Source organism: Symsagittifera roscoffensis, chromosome 1 (genome assembly GCF_963678635.1).
Source record: "Symsagittifera roscoffensis chromosome 1, txSymRosc1.1, whole genome shotgun sequence".
NCBI classification, from domain to species: domain Eukaryota; kingdom Metazoa; phylum Xenacoelomorpha; order Acoela; family Convolutidae; genus Symsagittifera; species Symsagittifera roscoffensis.
This window is the reverse complement of record NC_087062.1, coordinates 91,528,494-91,551,165: the sequence shown is the minus strand read 5'-3', so window position 1 is coordinate 91,551,165 and position 22,672 is coordinate 91,528,494. Positions and strand designations below refer to the sequence as shown.

The 22,672-nt window shown below is 37.0% G+C and overlaps 1 protein-coding gene across 3 annotated transcripts in view; it reads left to right on the top strand.

The window, feature by feature from the left end:
- LOC134852222 (disco-interacting protein 2 homolog A-like) overlaps window positions 1–16,631 on the top strand; it is a 29,848-nt gene extending 13,217 nt beyond the window's left edge. For 2 of the 3 annotated variants that reach the window (XM_063868534.1, XM_063868532.1), the window contains exons 5-16: window positions 2,057–2,604; window positions 2,807–3,262; window positions 3,620–3,998; window positions 4,515–4,711; window positions 7,000–7,189; window positions 9,738–10,969; window positions 11,476–11,706; window positions 11,889–12,352; window positions 12,787–12,919; window positions 13,989–14,169; window positions 15,101–15,227; window positions 15,657–16,631. In XM_063868534.1, coding sequence (XP_063724604.1) covers window positions 2,057–2,604; window positions 2,807–3,262; window positions 3,620–3,998; window positions 4,515–4,711; window positions 7,000–7,189; window positions 9,738–10,969; window positions 11,476–11,706; window positions 11,889–12,352; window positions 12,787–12,919; window positions 13,989–14,169; window positions 15,101–15,227; window positions 15,657–15,909 — 4,391 coding nt within the window. In that variant the 3' untranslated portion in view covers window positions 15,910–16,631. The remainder of the gene's footprint in view (window positions 1–2,056; window positions 2,605–2,806; window positions 3,263–3,619; window positions 3,999–4,514; window positions 4,712–6,999; window positions 7,190–9,737; window positions 10,970–11,475; window positions 11,707–11,888; window positions 12,353–12,786; window positions 12,920–13,988; window positions 14,170–15,100; window positions 15,228–15,656) is intronic. The other variant, XM_063868535.1, reaches the window with a different exon arrangement.
- Window positions 16,632–22,672: the final 6,041 nt, after the last annotated feature.

Sequence of the window (22,672 nt, the reverse complement as noted above, 5' to 3'; positions counted from 1 at the left end):
TTCAATCGAAATTACAGGCTGGTCGAATCTCTAATGCATAACCGTCTACGCACAAAAAGCTATGATTCTCGGAAAGGTCAATTATCTGATTTGTTGACCGTTTTTTGGACTTTTCTCTATCAATATCATGCCAAAACTGTTATCATAGAAGTAATTGACACAAAATGTTGTTGGAAGCTTACCTTTGGAGTTTGTTATGCCCAGTTTTGGAAAAAAAGTTTGGCCTTCAATCAAGTGAAAGTTTTGAAGCTTCGCTCGTTGGTTAGAAGTTTTGTGACTTTGCTCGAAAATTAGCGTGCCTATTCTCATTTGAAGTGTTCAATCGAGAAACCCGACTTTAGGAATCTTCTCTACTTTACCAGCCACGAACTGTTTTTAGGAGAAAAAAGTTTCGGATTTTTGAACTTTGGCCGTTTTTTAGAAACTTTTCGAATTTTCTTAATTACCCATCAAATCTGATATGAAAAGTTCAATCGAAAGAAACGGTTGCGCGAATTTTTATGCAGAACCGGCTACTTTTTTCATTGTAAGAGAAAGGTTATGTCTGTGGGAAATTTCACAAATCTCAAATTTTCACTCTTATGAATTTAGTAAAGAAAAGTCCAATTTTTGAAATAACGCATTTAGTACCGCATCAGTATAACAATTCAAAAATATCAAAACACGTATATCCAGCTTTGCCTGGGACCTAGGTGCTAGGTGTTTTTCATCGAGTTATACTAAAATTTCGGTTCGCCTAGTTTTTTTCAACATTTTTAATTTTTTTATGATTGTGTTGTATCGCAAGTGGCGCGAAGCTCCGCATCGCTTCTGCGTTCAAGCTACATTTCCGCGTTTCTATTAAAACTTAGTCACTAATTTAATCCGGCTGAGGCAAGCTAATATAACAAAATAAGTTTTAAAAAATTATGACTTCGATAGCCCGCTTCAGATAGCTTGAATCATAAATCCATGATTGCTTAGGAAACCGATTGCTTTTCAACGTTATTTTTTCTTCTAAAAGTTGATATACGTTTGGAATTGACAATATAATGCCGGAAGAAATCGGAAGTAGCACATGAGCAAAATGATAAGTGACTTGAAGTCTATAATGCTTTATTATAGTGCCACTCGTTAGAACTCAAAGATTTTTAAGGAAACAGAATGTTGGTTTTGAGTACTTTCCAAAAATGATGAATATGAAGAACTTTTAATGGTAGAATTTTGTCTGCTTGCATGTTGTGCTATGAAAGATTGTCGGTAAATTGTCGCGTCAGTAAATCAAAAATTATTCGCATATTACGTTCCATTTGAAATAATTTCATGGGAGAAAAAAAGTTAAAATAACTAGTAAGTGGTTGTTTTAAATGTTTTTGCTCAAATGAAAAAATCTTTGTTTTTGCTCATATCCTCGAGTAAGTAAGCAAACTAAAACCAGTTTGCAAAGTGCTGGCTTGCTTGTGTAATTTCAGCTAGATGAGTGTAAGCAACCTTGTGTAAAATATTTCTCGCCACTAACCGAAAATGGTGTAAAACAACTTGATGATACATCCCTACGGATAATTGAAGGCTTCTTTTTCTCTTACAACAGCTTCGCGTTGCTATTTATGTCGTTTTTTGTCAGGATCAATTCTCTTCAAAATAAAGTCTCCTTAAAATGAAGTAATAAAATTAAACCTAAGGGAGATCCTTCAGGTGGTCATTGAGTCTAGTTCTAATTCGGCCCTTTGGTTGGAAATAAAAGCATCAAATCCGCCTGGTAGAAGTTAAAGTATCGAGTCTCAGTACGTAAGCTCAATAAAATCAAAAAAAATCAACTTAACAAATCTTTCTTTCCATGCAGGAACATTAGAAACGCAGTAATGCGTCAAAACTGTTTTTAGATTGGCTGCATAATAAAGCGGTCATTTTTAGCAAATCACACGTTAGATGTAGTTGAAATCTTTTCTCTATTCTTCTCCTTTCTCCTGTAGTACTGTAGATTTAATTTACCCTATGGGCGTTTCTTTTCTGTTCTTCCCTCGCCGGAATTGTAACTCTGTCTGTTTTCTTTTCCTTGTGCATGTGCATGTTTTAGCCCGTTCTGTGTCTCGTTCAGTGTTGACCACGTTTCAATCTCTTAACACCGATTGTAGAAACTCACACGCACAAGCATCCCAGCAGCATATTAGTAGGCAGTCGCGCCATGTTAACCCTATGCATCCTACAGAGGTTGTATCACATACCTTGGACCGAGTACCTCAACGTGGAGATGTGAACAGTAGCTTTCATGTGAACAACAACAACAATCAGATCCCGCCTTCAAAATCCTACCAGTATTATCATAAAGTGACGCCCTCTGGGTCTCACAACTCGGATCTGAGACGGTCTCCGTCGCCCGACTACGTCGAGTACAACCCGAACCGATTTAGTTTCGTTTCAGAGCGAGTGCAGTCCCACTCGGATACACTGAATAGAATGCGCTATGCACAGGCCCCCGGAGGACCTACATACCAGGCCAGACGGAAACCCCTAGAGGACTACTACAAAGAGGACTCGAGTGAAGGCGAGGATGAACTGTACGAGAGTGAGAAGCCGAGGCCTGGCATCGAAACAATGGTGCCCCAGGACGGGGAGCAAGTCTCTGTTAGTATCCTAGGTTACTTTGTATGCAAAATCAAGTACTATTAACTTGAAATCAAACTTGAATTGTTTCCGCATTTAATTGCGAGTAGGTTGTCCATAGTTTATCTGCAGCCGATGCTGTTCTTCGATTAACGGTTGCTTCTGAATGAAAGTGCTTTTAACTGTTATTTTACACTCTGATGGTTTTTGATCGAATTTTTAGGTGTCGCACGACCCTGACGTTCCCGACAGTCTAGAAGGTGCTTTGCACTACTTTGGCACCAAATGTGCCAGACTAAACTGCATCAGCCAAATAGAAAAAAGCGGCAAAATATACAAGCAGCTCAACTACGGGACCCTGTTTTCTAAAGCGGAACAAATCGCTGTCCATTTAACTCAAACCACAAGAAGACTCCCAAATCCTCTTTTGAAACCCGGTGACAGAGTTGCTCTCGTTTTTCCAAACTGGGAACCAAGTCAGTTTATGTGTGCATTCTACGGTTGTCAGATGGCAGGAGTAATCCCTGTTCCCTGCGACGTTCCAGTGTCCAAAGCTGACGTCGGATCTGATGATGTTGGCTTCATGCTCCAGAACTGTAACATAACTGTTGCACTAACAACCAGTGCCTGCATGAAGAACTTCCCAAAAGACATTGACGGAGAAATTGCACACTTTAAAGTAAATGGTTGAGTTAAAAACAATGGAAAAGTTACACCTTTAAGGACTTTTTACGCGTTAATTTTAGAGTGATTATATAGACCATGAGAGATGAAAAAAATTTAACAGCGGAAAGTTAGGTTTTTGGACCAATCTGATAAGTTTTTTTATTGGGTTAAAATGAAACCAATACTTTGTGTAAAACCAATGAAAAGTTTGTGGTTGCTTCTCTTCTCGGTATTATAGCTCAAAGTATAGTTACAAGTTAGGGTCAATAAACTGTTTTTGCTATCTTGATGTAGTGAACGGTTACGATTGTTTGTATTTGATGTGTTGTATCGAATGCTTTGAACAACATAAATTGACCGACATTTTCAGAATTGGCCTCGTCTAACGTGGGTTCCAACTGACAAAATTAAAACGGGAGTGCCCAGAGGCTGGAGCAGCACAGGAGCACGCGCACAAGCCAAAGAGATCAGAGAGGCCTACATAGAACTGACCACTGACTCGCACGGCGTGAACAAAGGGGTGTTGGTGTGCAAACCTGCAGTAGATGCACACTGTGAGAAGTTGAGGTACTGTTGCAACTACCAGAGGGGAGAGACGATTGTGTGTATTCCGGACTTCAGAAGAGACGTGGGGCTGTGGCACGGAGTGTTGGCCACTGTGTTCACGGGCATGCATGTCATTTTTATTCCATACTCACTCATGAAGCAGGATCCAATGCAATGGCTCTATGTAACGCAGAAGAATAAAGGTCAGAATCATATTGCCGTATTTTTCGGATATCGGCGGAAGTTGTAATTTACCTTTATATGACAGCTAGAGCTTACACCAAAGAGTTTCAAGAAAGGCGGATGATCAAGAAACCGCCATATCTACAAACCGGCATATCTTGAAGCTAAAATTACATAAGAATAAAGTAAATTGCATCAGAATTACGTACCAATTGCATAACAACTGGCAATCTGTTGTAATGTTGCATAATAATAACATTTTTCGGCTTGTTGGAATGGTAATCTTATTTTTGGTTTGTTGGCCCTTCGGCTTGTTCGCTTATCACCCAAAAAGTACTTTTTCAATTGAAACTGTTAGAATTAATGCTAGTGAATCAATTTTTTTCTCGAAAAAAACCATGCAGTTTAGACTAGTGTATTATATTCATTTTCCAAAATCAAAAAGCTCATTGAAACTCGGGCTCCCTTGTATTAACCAACAAATAAGTTCAATTGTTTTTAGGTGTTCTGATTTAATAGTTTGCTGTGTTTTGTAGCATCGAGTGCAATAGTTAAGAGCAGGGACCTGCATTGGGCGACTGCGCAGGTGAGTCAGATGGCGACTAACCAGTCCCAAATAGACCTGCGCTTCCTGAAGCTGCTCTTGATGACAGACGGAAGCAACCCCTGGGCAGTAAGCATCTGCGACTCATTCAGCAACCTGTTCAAGGCCAGATGCGGCTTCAGACCAGAGGTAAAGCCACCATGCGGTTTATTCGATTTTTAAAGCTCAAACAAAGCAATGATGTTAGTTCATTGATCGCATGTTTTTTTTTACTAAGAAAGTATTATATTTTTGATGTGATCATTCGGGAGTGGTTAAATAAAGTTGGCGGAACCAGGGTTATGTTTTTATGCGAGAGGGGTTGTTTTTTTTAAACTAGCAAGCTTGCGAGCGTAGTGTATTAGTACGAACTTTCTTTATTTTTCTAACTTCACTTGCATCTTTTATTTGGCGGCACTTATGCTATAATCACGATCTGTAGCATTGGAAGTTTCATAGCATCTGTTCTCTGCTTTGTTTGGGGCTAGTTTTTGTGATTTATTAAGCGCCCCTGGCTGAGTGGTTAGTGCGTGAGTCTCATAATCTCTAGGTCGCAAATGGAATTCGAGACGTTACCGAATTTTCACTTATTTGAGGCATATTTCTATTTTCTATTATTGCTTTGTCTAGAGCTGCTATTTTCATGTTCTCGCTAGCGTTTGCGAAGCTAAGCTTCGCCTTTGTGTCACATTTTTTTTTTCAAAGGAAGTATTATATTTTGATGCGATCATTCAGGAGTACTAAACTAAAGTTAGGAAACAGAAATTTAGGCAACGAAACAAAATTATGTGTATTTTTCGATATTAAAAACATTTCTTCATCCTTGCGATAAGCAATGATATTGTAATCGGGAACTAGACTTTTTCCCCGTAAATAAATTTAAACACAGAGTGATCAAAATTAGAAATGGTAAATTTAAGTTCAGTTCTTAATTCATTCAATCTTCTTTGTGTCTCCGTGACACTTGGTCTGAAGACAACTAATACGCCTGGGACGGCAAAGGTCCTGGGTTCGAATCTGACAGTACATTTATTTAAACCGGAAATATTCCATTTCTTAAAAAAAATTGTCAGCTCATTATTTGTCTGCTTATGTTCTGTTGGCTTAGTTGTCTTATTGTAGAATTGTTGTTTTTAGAAAAAATCTGAGACATAGTTGCTCTGATAGTTGCAAGTGTTCGGATTTACCTCAGATGTTTGTAATTTTTGTTAACCTTGACTTTTTATGTTTTCTTTTTTTTTGCCTAAAAACTTTATTAATTCCAAATGACTTTGGCTTTTTTTATCGGCTACGTGACCTAATTTCGATTGGTTTCACGGAAAGCAAAAATATTATGCTCACCTCTGAATCGCACAAATAATACAAATCTTAATAGAAATTTTACTTCGTTTTTCACGGCAGAGTTTTTTTGGCTTTTTCTTTTTCTTTGGCTTAATATAATCTGGCCTCTATTAAATCGGTTTAATGGCTGTATTGCGTCTTTCGGCGACCAAAAAAAATTGTGTGTGCATATCTGTGGTTTGAGGGCGAGTGGGACTTATTATCTTAAGTCTTGTTGATTTTTTTTGGCTTAAAGGATTGCTGCCAAGGTATTTTTTTGGCTTTGTTACCGTTTGGTAAATTTTCTTCTGATGCTCATTTCACATTCCATTGTCTTTTTTTAATTTGAAAATTAGCCTTATTGTTTTTTGATAGACCTAATTTTTTTTTGAAATTTGAACTTTTTTTCTGACTTAGCGGCTCTCTTGTTTTGTATCGCAAGTGGTGCGAAGCTCAGCTTTTCCTCTGTGTCAATTTTGAATATTTTTTCTTAAATCAATTTGATCGGAACATTTTGTGCCGAATATTCAAAATGAGGAACTTTTGTCCTTGGGTATTATAGTTTTCAAGCAAAATCAGGTACCACTAATAATCATCATAATGGGCCGAGTGATATATCACATTTAAGCTTTTTCAGTCATGATTCGAACGACATTAAAATTGAGACACCGGTTTGAAATTTTGAAATTAAGTTTAATATCGAGCGAATAAAGCTCGCTCGAAATAAATTACGCAATCGAAATTAAATTTAAAGTTTTCATTTAAGAACTGAAAATTTTTGTTTTACTCCGGCAAAACTATATTGGAAGCGTGCAAATAAAATTTTTTCTTCAACAAATTTTTTTTAAAAAAGCCGATGAATGTAGTCAAGACTTATATAGGTCTTGGTGATTTTTTTTTCAGAAAATAGTCTTAGAATTTGTTCACGCTCATATTTAATTTTTCGCGGTTAAACTTGATTTTTACGGTCAGTTTATTTCATTATTGACAAGGAAGGGAAACTCGCTAATCGAACTGCAAAATTGTGAAGATCACTAAAAACGTGATCGATTTCTAATTTGTACGCAACAGAAAATACATTTCAATCCGTACTGTGAATAATTTGGATGGAGTTGTAGGTGCTGTGCCCTTGTGCTACATCTACGGAGGCGATGACAGTCTCCATCAGGCGTCCTAACTCTGAACAGCCGGGCAGGGGCTGTCTGAACATCCGTGCTCTGAGCTATGGAGTGGTCAAGATAGAGTCCACGACTGACGACGGAGCTACTGTTCTCACTCTTCAAGACTCCGGTTTCATTATGCCCACTTGTGAGTCATTTTTCAGTTTCTTTTTTTTTAGATCATGTGGTTTTCAAGGAACAACGTCAATAATTTTTTTTCTCAAATTTAATTTTAAGTGGTCTGGTTTTGTGATTTTCAAGAATAGATGAACTTAGTGAACTGATATATAGGTCATGGTGATTTTTTCAGGAAAAATCTTAAAATTTGTTCTCGCTCAAATTTGATTTTTCGCGGTTTTCCTGTTGATATTTTAAATTCCGTTCATTTCCTTTGTTTAAAGGAAGGTAATCGCAGCCATCGTAGAACAAAATTGTAAAGGTCGCAAAAAACCTGATCGACTTCTAGCTGCGAATATGAATGTTAATTTTCAAATTTCGCAACGGAATAAAAAATTTACAATTCCTCAAGTTTTCTCAAATTGGACTATTTTTAACAATAAACTGACAATCAAAAATTGATATTGAAATTCCAAGAGGTTTAAGGCCATATATATATATATATTTCTCAGAAATTCGAAAGTTGAAGTTTTTTCACAAAATAAGCAAGATTTGACTTTTCTTTGCAAGTTCATTGACTCTTTTCAAACTGTTGGCAATGTTCTTTTTTAAACTGTTTCATATTCATTTTTGATGCAGAAAAAATTACGTTGCTCTAATATTAAGTGTGAATGGCTCAACTTTTGTTGCTTAGTTTTCATTTGTCATAAGTAGTAGTCATAATTTTTTTCAGAATTTTCAGCGGATAAAATTACCTGATGATCAGTTTTGTCAGATTGGGTTTATTAGAAACTTTTCTTGATTTTTGAGGAGCTTTAAGGTGATAGTTTTTGTTCTATGAAAATTGGTTTTAATATTTTTGTTTTCCTTGAGTTCGTCAACTGTTTTCAAATAACTTAAGGCTATGTTTCCTCATTTGAAGGTTTTTACCTGTGCGATAAGCAAGGGTTTTACAATCGGGTACTAGACTTTTTTCCCGTCAACAACTCTGTCACAAGATTGATTGTATTCCTGATGTACCTTGGTCCATAATGCATTAAAATTTTGCAGTGTCTTTTGCACAGTTAGCCTGGTGGTAACGATTTCGCCTGGGACGGCAAAGGTCCTTGGTTAGAATCTGACCAGGACTAGTTTTTTTTCACACGGTAATTATTCCGGTTCAAACAAAATTGTCAGCTCCTTATTTGTCTGCTTGTTTTGTCGACTTAGTGGCCTCTTATTGCGTCGTTACGACCGAAAAAAGAATTATGCTCTGAAGGGAAAAGGTACTTAAAATTTTTATAAGTTAAGAATTTTTTTGATTTTTTTCGACATGAAGGGTTTCTGCTCAGGTTTTTTTTCATCTTTGTCACCGCTTGGTAATTATAAATTAAAATCCAATCAACCATCCGGCGCGTCTGGCATAGGGTAATACAACAGCTTGAGACGGCAAAGGTTTGCGGTTCGAATCCGGCCGGCCCCTTTTTTTGCAAACTAAGAGTTTTTGGACTTTTTCGGGTTATCATCCGTCTTTTGTTGGCTTGGTTCCCGTAGATCGATGGTTCAGCTTCATTCAAAATTGCTGTAAACCCCATGCTTGAATCGACAAAGTCTCGGTAGTTCGATTCCAGTTGAGACCAGTTTCTTTTCGCAAATAGAAAATTAGAAAATTTTGACTAATTTAGATTATTGTCTAACCGCTTCTTTTCGTCTGCTTAATTTCGCAAAAAGAACTTTTTTGAAAAACTTGCCTTCTTTTTAGTATTCCCAAAGCTCTTCGTAAAGTTGGCACAGGAAATTTTGTTCCAGATATTTTGGACTTTTGTTGCAATTTTTATTGACAAAAACGATTTTGTTTTCTTTTTTTTTCCGTTTGATTTTAATCAAGCTCATTCTTATTTGTATCGCCTCTGTGTTAATTGTTGAAGCGAGCTCAATCGTTCAAAGATTAAAAGCTTTCATTGATATCTGCTTCATCGTTTTTTTTTCATCAAAAAACTCCGTGCCTTAGATATTCGATTTATTCGAAGTGTTAAATGTGGCGTTTCGTATCGTGTTGTGAATAATAAGTGGCAAATATGGTCCAACTTGTTTACATTTCCCCTTCAGCCAATATTCAAATTTGATTTACTATTTTCAAGTATAATCAAATGGTTTCTGGTCCAGCAGACTGCCGGTTGTGCATAATACCCAAACATTTGTCTTCTTATTTCAAGCTAGTATAAAGTAACTGAAAGGCTATAATTGAAGAGCAGAGTAGCGAACCTTATATGGTCTTCTTATGTCGTGGTATGTGCTGTTTAGTTGTACTACTTGACAATTTATGTTTTCAATTTCTTCTTGACTCTATTCCAGAGCGAAATTCTGAATTAGGCTCGAATTATCCTTTACATGTAAAAAAAGGCACTTCTTTAAGTTGTCACAAAATCTAAAATTGGGCTTTTTAACATCGCTCCAACGGCTGCTAAAAGAAACTAGAATTTTTGAAAAAGTTTTTCCTAATATCTGCTTATGTTTTTGACTGTTAAATTAAACGTGAAACACTTTGAGACCTTTAATATCTGTCGAACGGCAGTGTAAAAAGTTGCTCTATTTTTCAGCGTCAATTGCAGTTATCAAACCCCGAGTGGCACACAACTGGAAAGGCAAAGAGACATACAGGCCATACCTATGTAAGATAGACGAAGTGGGCGAAATATGTCTGGCATCCCAGGCCACAGCACAGGGATACTGGAACTTCAACGGGTTCACAAATAATACATTCAAGGTCGAACCTTTGAGTGATGACGGGCGGCCAATCAGAAGCGAGTATTATGTCCGAACTGGACTCCTGGGTTTCCTTGGTCCTAGTAATCTGGTATTCATTGTCGGCAAAACGGACAATGTTCTTTTTGTGGACGGTCGTATGCATAACTCGGATGACATTGTTGCAACTATCTTGGGAGTGGACCCGCCGAACTTTGTTTTCCGCGGCCGAGTGGTGGCTTTTACGATTGAAGTAAAACGGAGGAATAAAATTGTGGTCGTTTGTGAGCAGAGAAATTACCCAGCGGGAGAAAACGATGACACCGAAAGTCAAGCCTGGATGCAAAATGTAGTCCAATTGATTCCTAGGATCCACGGTATCGACCTGTACTGCCTAGCATTGCTACCCAGAAACGGAATACCCAAAACAGATCTGAGTGGGTTAAATTTAAACGAAACTAAAAAGCGATTCCTGCAAGGCCGCCTGAACCCATGTAATGTGTTAATGCAGCCGATGGCCTGCGTCAGAAACTTGAAACCTCCGAAAGCTGAAATGAATCAAGACTCGGGTGAACCCTTCAGTATGTTGGTAGGAGGTGACCCGATGGGAATCCCGGCTCACGGGTTGCAAGGAACAGGAGAAATGAGCGACGATAACCCCAGTATGCAATATGTTCACGAGGTGCTAAAATGGCGAGGAGCTGACGAGCAGAACAACAGCCGACTATTTACGCTGATGAACTCAAAAGCGATTCCCATTTGTCAGATGGATGCAATCACGCTTAAGAAGCGAGCGGAACGTCTGGCCATGCTAGTCAAAGCCAGGTGTCCGAACCCTGGATCGCACGTAGCCGTGCTATACCCGGCGGGCCTGGAGCTAATTATAGGCCTATACGCAGTATTATATGCTGGATGTATTCCAGTATTATTAAGAGCCCCACCTTCTTTGCATATTAGCACTGGAAGTGGAGGAACAGCAGAGCATGCAGAGAAGTTCTTGTCGACTGTGAAAGTGCTGGTGGCCGCTTCAAAAGTGGTCGCCATCGTCACAAGCTCGCACCTAGTCAGATCCCTCAAAAATTCAAAGGTCAGAACTGACAAAAAATAGATGAGCAAAGATTTTCATCTGGTCTGTGAATTTTGCTCCGTGTTTATTATTTGTTATGTTTAAGAGTCGATGAACGTAGTTCAGACTCTTATATAGGTCGTAATAAGATTTTGCATTTTTTTTTGGAAAAGTCCTTAATATTGTTCAGACTCAAATTAACTTTTTGGCGGTTTGACTTTTGATTTCTTTTAGTTCATTTCATATAGTTCAGCTCATTTCATTTTAGTTAAGTTCAGTTCATGTCCTTGGTTCAGAAAAAGAAAAATAACTCCACTATCAAACAGCAAAAGTGTAAAGGTCACGAAAAACGTCGAGATTTCTCTAATATCGAAAATGGGACTAAATTATCAGATTTCTCAGCAAAATAAAATTTTACCCATTGATCCAGTTTTCTCAAATTGGTTTGCTTCACAATAATATGGGCTTCACTGGTAGGAAGTCTGTTTATAATCTGTAGTCGAAACTAATGTTGTGATATGTTGCAGGAAATCCGAGGAGCGAAGCCTCTACCTCCTCTGATCAACGCAGACGAGACTATGCGTGGGAGGGTGCAACTGGAAAACTACCTGCCAAAAGACGGGCCAGGATCCACCTGCTATCTGGACCTGTCAGTCTCCGCACAGGGTATACTGCAAGGAGTGGAAGTGAGCCATGCACAGTTGGCTGCGTGCTGTAGGTCCATGAAACGCGCTCTGGAACTGTATCCGTCCAGAAAGGTGACTAATTGAATATATATTTTGAGTTTTGAGCTCTTTTTATTGATAACTGAAATAAAACTAATCATTGCTTCTGTTTTGAAATAGAAACTAACATTTTGCTAGTAGAATTTCTGCTGTGATATAATTGAACTCGGATTTTTTGGTACTAGTTTGTTGTTGATTGGGTTTCATTGCTTCAGCTGGTGCTGTGCTTGGAACCGTTCTCTGGTATGAGTCTAGTGCTCTGGTGTTTTCTATCCGTCTTCACTGGACACGAGACTGTGCTCATTTCACCCCAGGAGATGGAGATGAACCCAGCAGTCTGGTTCAGCACTCTCAGTCAGCACTCGGCAAGAGATACCTTCGTGTCATCCTCAGTCATCCAGACATGTGTGGCCCAGTTGCACAAACAAGTAGAGCTCCTCAAAGGACGAGGCATCAACCTCAACTCTTTAAGGAACTGCGTCATAGTCACCGAAGAACGACCAAGAGCCTCATTTATATCCCAGTTTCTCCTTCTATTCAAGCCTCTAGGCCTCAACGACAAAGTGCTAGCGTCCGCTTTTGGATGCAGAGTTAACCCTGCTGTCTGTTTCCACTGCAATGGACTTTCCACTGACACTTCTGCTGTGTTTGTATCGAAAGAAGCATTGCGATTTGACAGGTCAGTTGACGAGCTGCTAGTTTGATGTTTGATCAGTCAATAGAATCACAGACACTCACTTTGAGGTCTTGAGCATAGAATGATGGTATGAGTTTGTGTATGATATCTCAGCTTTCATCTGACGTCATTGCCCTTGTTACCTTGTTAGCTTTCATGAAATAACAAGTTTGATAATTCATGTTCTAGGTTTGCAAAGAATTCGATCTATTGCTCTTTATGCATTCGCAAGTTAGTGAATGGAAAAATGTTCAACATAAAGGCTGCGATAACTATTTATCTACGAAACAAACAAAGAGACTGGGAGATTTTAAGCTTTTTCAGCTTTTTACCGCAGTTTGTTTTCTGATCAGAATGATTTTTTTCAATATGCTAGAAAGTTGTGCCTCGCGGCGTTGAAGTAAGGAACAGAAAGGTTTTAACGAGTGTTGTTTCAGAGTGGAGGTGGTTGCGAAGGGAGCCCCTGGAAGTCTGAAGTTGATCGAGAGTGCTACTATCCTGCCTGGAGTGAAAATCGTCATTGCTAATCCATACACCCTGCAACAATGTCCAGATCTTCGATTGGGAGAGGTGACTGCCTCCAGTTTGATCACTATCTAAGTTTAAATGAGCAAAGTAGTGAAATTACTGAAATATCACTTATTTCGATTTTTTTGTTTTTGTTTAGCAATAAGTCTTCTAGTTTGTTCCCGCTTAAATTAGTTTTTTTTCGCGTTTGGGCACCGGATTTCTGGAGCGTTAATGAACGAAGGAATTTACGCTGTTTGTCCTGATTATTTAATTCGTCTGGTTTGTTTTTCAGTCAAAAAATATCTTGCTAAATTTCGATTTTTGCAGTGTGTTTTTGGTTTTCAAGTTCAGTTCCACTTGTTTCGTTCAATGGAAAGTTTATTGCGTTGCCAATGAGTATGCTAATTGAAGCATTCTGATTTCAAAGTTATTGCCTTTTTTGCTTCTCTGTCCACATTGAATGTGTTGCTACAAAATGGGAAGATGGCAACATATTCAAAATAAATCAGTTTTTCTGTAAAAATTAGTAAACGCAAGTTTATCAATATCGAATTAACAACGGTAATTTTTTTTTACAAAAAGTAGTTTTACAACAGTAATTTTTAAGTTTCCAGCATTTAATATGTTGCAGACTAGTAAATTTAAATAGGAACATACAAAAACTCAATTAAACATATTTTTTCTTACGAGAAATGCACCTGGATGCCAAGCAGCCGGAAAAAGTGTGAAACTTTGAACTTTCATCAATAATAACAGACCAGGTCTCCATATTATCGAAATAGTGGCAACAGTGACGATTGTGGGAATTCAACTTGAAAAAAATCTATATATTTTATCATGTTTTTGCTCTCCGAGCGTCCATGTTTTTGGATATTTCCAACTGTGTGTTGGCGATGTTTTCAAGCGTCTTATTAAGCTGCCATTAAATTAAGGTACCCATAATTACAGAACAAATGTTGCTGCAGATATAACGATCTCTTTGTGACCAAGGGGTTGTTTGGATTGTGGGGCGAGCGCAACGCTTAACTTGCCTTTTCATCCAGTTATCTGAAAATTATATTATCAATGATTAACCCGATGTCAGGAAAAGTGTCCCTGGAAAAGTTGACAATGTGTTTGTTATTTTTAGATCTGGGTGAGCTCACAGCACAACGTGGCCAAGTTCTTCACAGACACTCCAGTGGGCAGTCCAGGTAGTCAGCTGAACGCCAGACTGGACACTGGGGATGTTGCCAGGGACAGTCTCACATTCGCACGCACTGGGTACCTCGGCTTCATACGACGCACAGAATACACACACGCCGACGGAGGTAGGCATGATCGCTCTGAGCAATTTCGCGTCTGGATAGGCTTACTCCAGAGCAAGTCTATAAACATGTTAAACTTTTGTCAGCACAATCAAATGAAACACAAGATCGAAGACAGGTGGTCTTTTTGCGGAATTTGCTTATAATTCAAATTCAAATAAGACAGAGTTTAGCCTCGTGATGCTGCAGTTTTTTTGTACTTAAGTAAAAAAAAACTGGTGTAATTTCACATTATTCTAATTCAGGCGAAATTGCAAACAGTATAATAACTGTTAACGGATAAATTTTGGCAATCAAAAGCGGGTTCTGCTCTGCTTAAATAATTAATTTTTTGGCTTCTCTATTTGTCCAAATGCGCCTAAAATAAGTTTCGTCTATGAAAATTTTTTTCCAAGACATTGCTACGATTTGAAAATTTCAGCCCTGATTCGAACGACATTGAAAATTTTTTAAAGCGCTCTCCCAGTGTCGAGAGAAACCGGTTTGAAATTGAGTTTGTATAAATTGAATAAGCGAGCAGGCTTATTCTAGAAGAATAACCCTCGAAACTTTAGTTGAACTCAATTAAAATTATTTTTCAAAGTGTTTTTCAGCGCCATATTCGGAATAAAAAAACTTCAACATTTCAGAACAATTTCTGCAAAAAAATTGGAAAAATAGCAAAAAAACATTAAATTGAAAAAAAGCGTTTATGTATTTTTCTTAAGAGTATGGTCGGAACATTCTGGGCTACTTGCACAGCCATCGGCTATCCTTATTTTTATTCTATCCTTGTTTTTGCTCCGAAAGCGAAGTGTTGAAGGTAATTTGGCAACATCCGGTATTAACTGTCAACTTTGATTGATTTTTCAAGTATTTCTTTAGCCTATGTTGTATAGCTGTGAAATTGTGAGTTATCTCTGGGTAATTTGTCACTGTGGTTGAATATGTTTAGAGCGTCATGACGCGCTGTACGTGGTGGGATCGATGGCCGAGAAGATTCCTGTGAGGCAGGGAGTGTACTACCCCTCGGACATAGAAGACACAGTGAAGAGATGCTGTCCCAATCTAGTCTCTGAAAGGTAACCAACATCTAGCATCACTTGAAAATTTTGTCGACCTTTTTTGTAGGTCGACCAAATTGATTTTTCGAGCTCAGCGAAAGCACTAAAAAGACCTTGTCTTGGCCAAAACTGTGGAAAAAAAATGCGTTTTGAGGCATTTTTGGGAAATTTTGACCAAAAAATTGCGTTTTTTCGGCACTCGCTCCCCCCTCGAAATTAATATATATTGGCGCCAAAGGCGCATTTTGAGTCCGTCACCCAAAATGGATATCTGAAAATAGTACAAAGGGGGACCCTTTGGGTCGGTAGGGGGTCGAATCCCTGGGGGGAGGGGAGGGGCATTCCGCCCCTGGTTGAGGGCTATATTTTTTGTTAGGAGTATGTAGCGTCAATAGTAGGAAAGAACTGAAAAAGTTTGACCACATTGTGATATGTTTGATGTTCTAGTGCCGTGTTTTCTTATTCGGACATGTTGGTGGTGGTGGCCGAGATTAGTGCTCACGAGACAGAGGCACTGAACGCCATCCCCCTCATTGTGAATGCAGTGATAGAGGAGCACAATCTCATAGTGGGTGTGGTAGTCCTCACAGACCCCTGCATCATTCCCTTCAACCCCAGAGGAGAGAAACAGAGAATGACCTTGAGAGATAGCTTCATATCTGACGAATTCATGCCCATCTATGTCGCATACAACCTGTAACGCCGCCCCCCTATCGGTCGAAACTAACACTCCCTTTGATTGGATGCATTTTAAATCCGAAGTCATAAGATCCGCTGCCAGTCCACAGATACGCCCTCTTTTTGATCGGATTTAACCATCTAAGCTAGATGATATTTAATTCACGAAACAGCAGTCGACTCAAATAATTACTCAAATTGTTCAAAACTTGTCAACAGGTCGAGGTTTCTCTCGCTTCCTCATAGGTCTGATTTTGTCCCAAGATATAAATTGAGTTGAAGAGAGGACTCGCTACAATTATTCGATGTTGCAGCTTGTTGAAGTTATGTTTTGCTCGTATTTTTGCGTCATCTTTGCGGTCATAAATATAGTTTCAATTGCATTGCATGCTATTTGTTTATCCAATTTGATTCTTTAAATGCTGGTATGGCCTGCTAGTAAAAATCATGGACAAATTTAATGAAAAAACAATTTTTGATCGATTAAGATGAATGATTGTCACAATAGATTCATTGCTATTTTTCTTCTGCATTGCTCCCCTGTCTGTTTTCGCAAATTAGAGTTATTCGATAGTTTTTACAATTTAAATTTTAATGTGTTTTTACATGGTGGATTTAGCCGTTTGCAGTAAATTTGGGTCCATCTCTTTGCCAAAAATCAAATTGAATTTCTCACTTTTTCGACAGACAGATGGTCTCATTCGAATATAATTAAATTATTATGTTTTTGTAGTAAAATTTCTATGCAATTCTTAGTTTTCATATGATTCAAATTCAGTTTTGTAATAATCTGTTTTTGTCATTGAAATGCTTGCTAAGGGTATTTGACAACTCCAATACCCCGACGTATATTATTTCAATTCATATTGAACCAAAGTAGTTGGTAAGTACAGAGTTATCTTTAGTTTCAGAGGTGAATTTAATTTCAACGACTGCCAGGTACTAGCTGGAAGAAGCAGTACCTCATTGTTATTCGCTACCACGAAAGATTTTATTTGAACATTTTTAGCTCGTTGTAGGTGATCAAATTAAAAATGGGTCACTTAAAATATCCGTAGTTCAATAAGATTGCCAGTTTCTTCTATTGTCCAGTTTTCCCATCAAAAAGAACTCTTGGTTTTAAAAAGGATTGTAAAAACACTTGATGTAGTGTATGCAAACTGGGCATTTTAAAAAATTTTCTTAAGACGGAAATGAACTAGCTTGGTTTTAATGGTTCTTGAAATCAAATACTTGAAAAATGTATCATTTTACATCACAATGGTTTTCTTTCAGCTGCAATTGAGCCGTAAATTTTGAGCTCTTACTGGAGTTGAAGCTCTAAACTCCTCTAATCCCTTCAAGTTGTCTAACGCTTTTTTTACCCTTGCGACCATCAAGGATATTGCAATCGGGCACTAGACTTTTCGTAAATAACGAGGGAAAATATTTGCTTGCGATTATGTTTCAAAGTGAAGGGGTCGTAAAAACCCTTAAAATTTAAAAGTTTTTAATGACAACAGTTTCGTTTTAAGCTCAAAAGTGGTTTCGACTCAAAATTTGTTGCCGCTAGATTATTGATTTTGAATTTTTTAAATTCAAAGTTTTGATTTTTTGAATTTTTCTATACAACCATGAAGTTTTTGTAAGTGTATCGTTTTCAACTTTTCAAGTATTTTTTTCAACTTCATTTTTCAGGCTTTTTTGCATCAAGTGTTGCAAAGCTCCTCTTCGCCTCTGTTTAATTTTTCAAATTTAATTAAATTTTTTCACTACCCTGTACAGACTAATTTTTGCAGCAAAAAACTGAAGCCAGCAATATTGCAGTTAGTGTGAATGCCTGCAGTTTGTGATATTCCAAATTATTTCATGCATAAGTGTGTCTATTAATTTTTTTGTGTTATTTTTGCCGCATCGCATTGGCAATGTATTAGCATATGCAACTGCTTAATGTGTCACTGGTGTTTACCGTAGTTGTGCGTTTGTAACCGATAGGGCAGGGCGTGAGACTCCCTATCTGGAAGTCGCAGGTTTAAACCCGATAGGTTGCAAATTTAACTAATTCGAGGCTTATGTATATCTTTTCTTATTTCACTGTAAAAACGTGTTTTTTCGTCGTGCTCTGGCTTCTGTTTGCGAAGCGCATCTTTGCCTGTGTTGAAAATTTACCATTGTGAACCAAGCAGTAGCTCTGTTCATTTTAATTATTCACGCTTAGCAATATGATGTTCCACGTTTTGTTCATCGCTTTATGTGAAAACTACAGCTTAAATAATACTTTAGAAAAATTGAAGTTGAATTTGCAACTTTTTGATTTCGACGAGCAAATGAACAAGTTTTTCTCCGCGTTTATGTCGTTTTCTGTGCAACTATTCAAGACAAGATTGATAATTTTGACATAAATTGTATGAAACTATTTGAAAAGGCTTAGCTGGGCCAAATATATTGGTGGGCCGATTTTCTCGAATTCAGTTTGCGTTAGCAGTTCGTATGGAAAGCTTGGGTACTTAAATTTTTTATTGGAACAGTTCTCAGAATCTTTCGTATTTTTCAAACATACCCTAGTATTTTTCAAAACAATGGTTCCAATGGAAAGAAAGTCTACTCTCTTGTCTGGCTGCGTAATCACTTAGTAGCTTTTTAACTTTCCCCACTTTCTACAGCCTTCGGAAAAGTTTTGAACCATTTTTTTTTTGGAATTTTCAGTTTCTCATTAGCTACCCTACCAAATCCGAGATGTTAGATTCGACCGAAAACATGGGTTGTGAAAACATTTTCTATATTAGGGCTGCGCCAAGTTTCTTTTTTTTTACTTGCTGTCAGAAAATTCAAAGTTTTGATTCTTTGATCGTTTTTTCGAACCTCAATCTCAGATTTTTGATTAAATTGAAAAAACGGAACGAGGAAAGCTGCCGAGCATAAACGGATAGTCTGTAATTTTTCCCAGAAAAAAATTTATGGCCTGCGGAAAAATCAAGTTTTTGCTCTTTTGACCGATATTTAGATACTTCTCTAAAACGACCTTTCCAATTCGAAAATAAATGAATTAATTTTAAAAAACAATTTGTGAGTTTCTCCGTTTTTAGAAAAACAATATAACAGTCGGAAAAGTAAAAATTAATTATGATTGTGAACGTTTTTTAGACTCTATACCCTGAGATTAAGGATTTGAGATTTAGGATTCAATCGAATAAACTGCTTGCACTTTTTTCCTGCAGAAGCATGGACTCCTAAATTTTTCTAAGAAAACTTATTATTTCCATTGAAACGTCCGAACTCTGGAGTTACCGCCATTAGCAAAAATTTGCAAAAATTTTTCCTTTTTTCTCGAAAACTACTCTGACAAATATGAGATTAAAAGTTTAAGCGAAAAAAAAAACAATTTATTAGAACTTTCCTTGTTTAATTGGCTTCGCAGTCACATGTTCGATCCAATAAACAGGTTGCAGAAAAAATACATTACTCCGCGCAATTCCACTATGAGTCATATGTATGAATGGGTAATAGTATCTCCCGTACACTAGCGGCTAATCACTTCATGCTAGTAGAAAAACAACGGAAGTTTTGGGGTTTTGAACTTTAAAAAAATACGCATTTCATCTCGCATCAATAAAACATATTCGAAAAAACCTCAAACTACTTCAGCTTCAGCTGATTTCATAGTCTTTACTGCCATTAAAAAATTTTCTGTAGTTGGTAATTTAGCAACCCTTGATTTTAATAATCTGTTTTCTGTTAAAAGGGTTCTCTTACTTTTTCATTGGCTTAGCAAACTTTTGTTGCGAGTTTCAAGAGCGAATTTTGGTTTTTTTTGTCAGTTTTAGGAGGGATAGCTTTAAAAAATTTTGATTTCAAATATTTTATAGCTTGCGTTTTTATGATAACAGTTTCGCTTCCGGTTTAATTAAGGTCGACCCATTTTTTTTTCTTTGGTTGAGGTTCTTTCATTGATTCTCAATGTTCGTTATAGAGGTTAATGCACATCATCCGAGACAAACATGTGAATTTGTAGGTATAGAGTTTTCTAGTATATAGTTTTTAAAGTTTTATGTCAATTTCTTGAAATGAAGTGTTCCAATTGTATCGCAAGTGTTGCCAAAATCCACTTCGCGTCTGTGTTGGAAATTAAAAAACCCTAAAACCCTATTTGGAAAAAAAAGTCTATTGTAAAAACGAATGTTATTTTTCTTAAGAACTTCTCGATCAAATTTTGCATTGCATTGTTAAATTCGGAGAATTTTGCGTTAAAAGATCACTCATACTGATTTCCTGTCACAACAAAAAAAAGTTCTCACACGGGCAAGATGGAGCTTGGCAACACTTTCCATACACAGGCAGGCTGAGCTTTGCACCACTTGCGATACAACACAAAAAACCGAAAAAAAATCGAAACTGTTAAAAAAACTAGATCTATCATAGTGGAAAAGGCTAATTTTCAAACAAAAAAATACCGAGACAAAAGAATGAAAATAGCATCGGAAGTTAATTATCCAAGCGGTAACAAATACCTTGGCAGAAACCGTCTAACCCGTCCAAGTCGTAACAAATACCTTGGCAGAAACCTTCTAACCCGGAAAAAAGAAACAACAAGATTTAACACTTATGAAAAGTCCCCATTGCCCTCAAAACTCTCAAAAAAAACATTATTTGCTCATCAATTGAAACAATATGAGACAAGTAAGCCGAAGCCCAAAATGAACTAATATAAAAATATTGGAAAAAGGTAAGACTAATAAGAAGTTATTAAGCACCCCTCGCACTCAAACACAGACACAATATATACACACACACACACGCACACACACACACACTTTCTTCGCTCGTCGAAGGACGTAATATGAGGCCGATATAATATAGGCCGAAATCTATAAGCCCGAAAAAAAGAAGAAAAAACACAAGGCGATGAAAAAATTGTTAAGAAAAATTTGAATTATAATTTCTATTAAGATGTTAAGCATTTTTTTCAATCCACAGATGAGCAAAAAAATAGTTTCATTAAAATAACTGGAAATTACGTCGCTAAGCCGGAATAGATTGTCAACATTTAAAAAATTCCAACGAAACAGCAAATTACAACGATTTTAAAATGAAAAATTACAACGAAACAGCAAATTACAACGATTTTCAAATGACAAAGCGCTCATTTTTGAATCTTGTAATGGAAACAGTACCATTTTTAAATCAAGATTTACGTCGTCTTCAAGTCTAACGTTGTAGCAACCAAGGAGCGACAAATTATCAAAATAACTGTCGTAACTTTATGTTGCGTTTTTTCTCATAGCAACAATCACATCGAGACGAAGTGGAGCTTAGCACCACTTGCGATGCAAAACAAGAAAGCCACCAGGTCGAAGAAATATTTTAAAATAAAATCAACAATGGCAAAAAAATCTATTACAATGGATAAAACAATACAAAATTAACATCGAAAGAAGCCTTCGCAAGCAAAAACAAAGTCGTAAATACATGAGCAGAAAGACTTTTATCCGAAAAAAAAACATTAAAAAAATTTAAAAACTAATAAAACGTTTTCAAGTCTTCCTTCCCTCAAATCACCTACTTTCACCCAAAAAATCTTCTCAAGGAAGAACGTGAAATGAGACCACTGAGCTGATGTAAAACAAAGCTTAACTTTTAAGCGGAAAAAAAAAGAAAAGAAAAACCAAAAATAAAACTTTAAGGAATAAAGTTGGTAAAATTACAACCAACATAGAGATCAAATCAGACGGATACTTAAAATGCTGACTAATCCATATAATTTCTATTGCTGTATTTCAAACAGATGTGAATAGGAGGTGAGCCCAGATGAGTCCTGTGAACAACATTTATAAAACCTAAAAAATAAGTACCTGATTGCAACACACTTGCTATTGCAAGTGAAACTAGCAATTCCTTTTTTATAGCTTATTTCTTGTTTTAAGCCCGTGTTAAATTTAGAAATTGAAAAACTAGATTTTCGTTACTAAAGTAATTGGAACACTTATCTGCAACTTTTCAAATTCATAACGTGACCCAAATTTAAAGGTTTAAAAAGAAACAGGGTTTTATCCGCATATGTTGTTGGTTCTTCGGCACAGCTGAAAGCAGCTAAAGCGTTGTTTCGTAGCTAGGGAAAATAAGATAGCGCATTCATTTCATTTCACACAACCATTTTTCCAAGTTTTTCCCTGGCGCGGCAATTGAAAACGCTCATTGAATGGGAAAATTGATCAAAGTTTTACGATTTTGCCGAACTCTAACTTATCAAGTTGACGTATTTTTTGCAGTATTAGGAGAATCAAAAACTCCCATTTCTCTATTTTCAAAATAAAGCTACAGGAATCACAAAGACTTCTCAGAATTGATCCTTTATCTCATAATCACAAAAGTTCACTCGCATTTAGATCCAGGATTTAAGACGACTACTACAATTGTGTAATTCGTAATCTTAACTGGAAAAAAATGTCACCATAAGATTTCGGCCAGATACCTTTCTGAGTAATCAGATCATGTTGGTGCCCCAGTGAAGAAACACAGACCATAGAATTTATCGCGAATATTCTATCATCGGGTAGTTTTTATTCGCTCACCAGCGTGTTCTGGTTAACTCTGGAAACGTCGCAGACATGATTAAAAGATATGATCTATGTATTAAAAATCTCCTATTAATATTCGGATTTAACTATAAGCCGAGGCTGCAAAAAACCGAGTATGCATAAGTGTTTGCACATCTTTTTTTCAACTCTCAGAGATAATTTTGACAAAATCAAAAGATTTAGGTGTTGATTTTAATTTCAAAAAACTGACTACAGACTGAACAAATTATA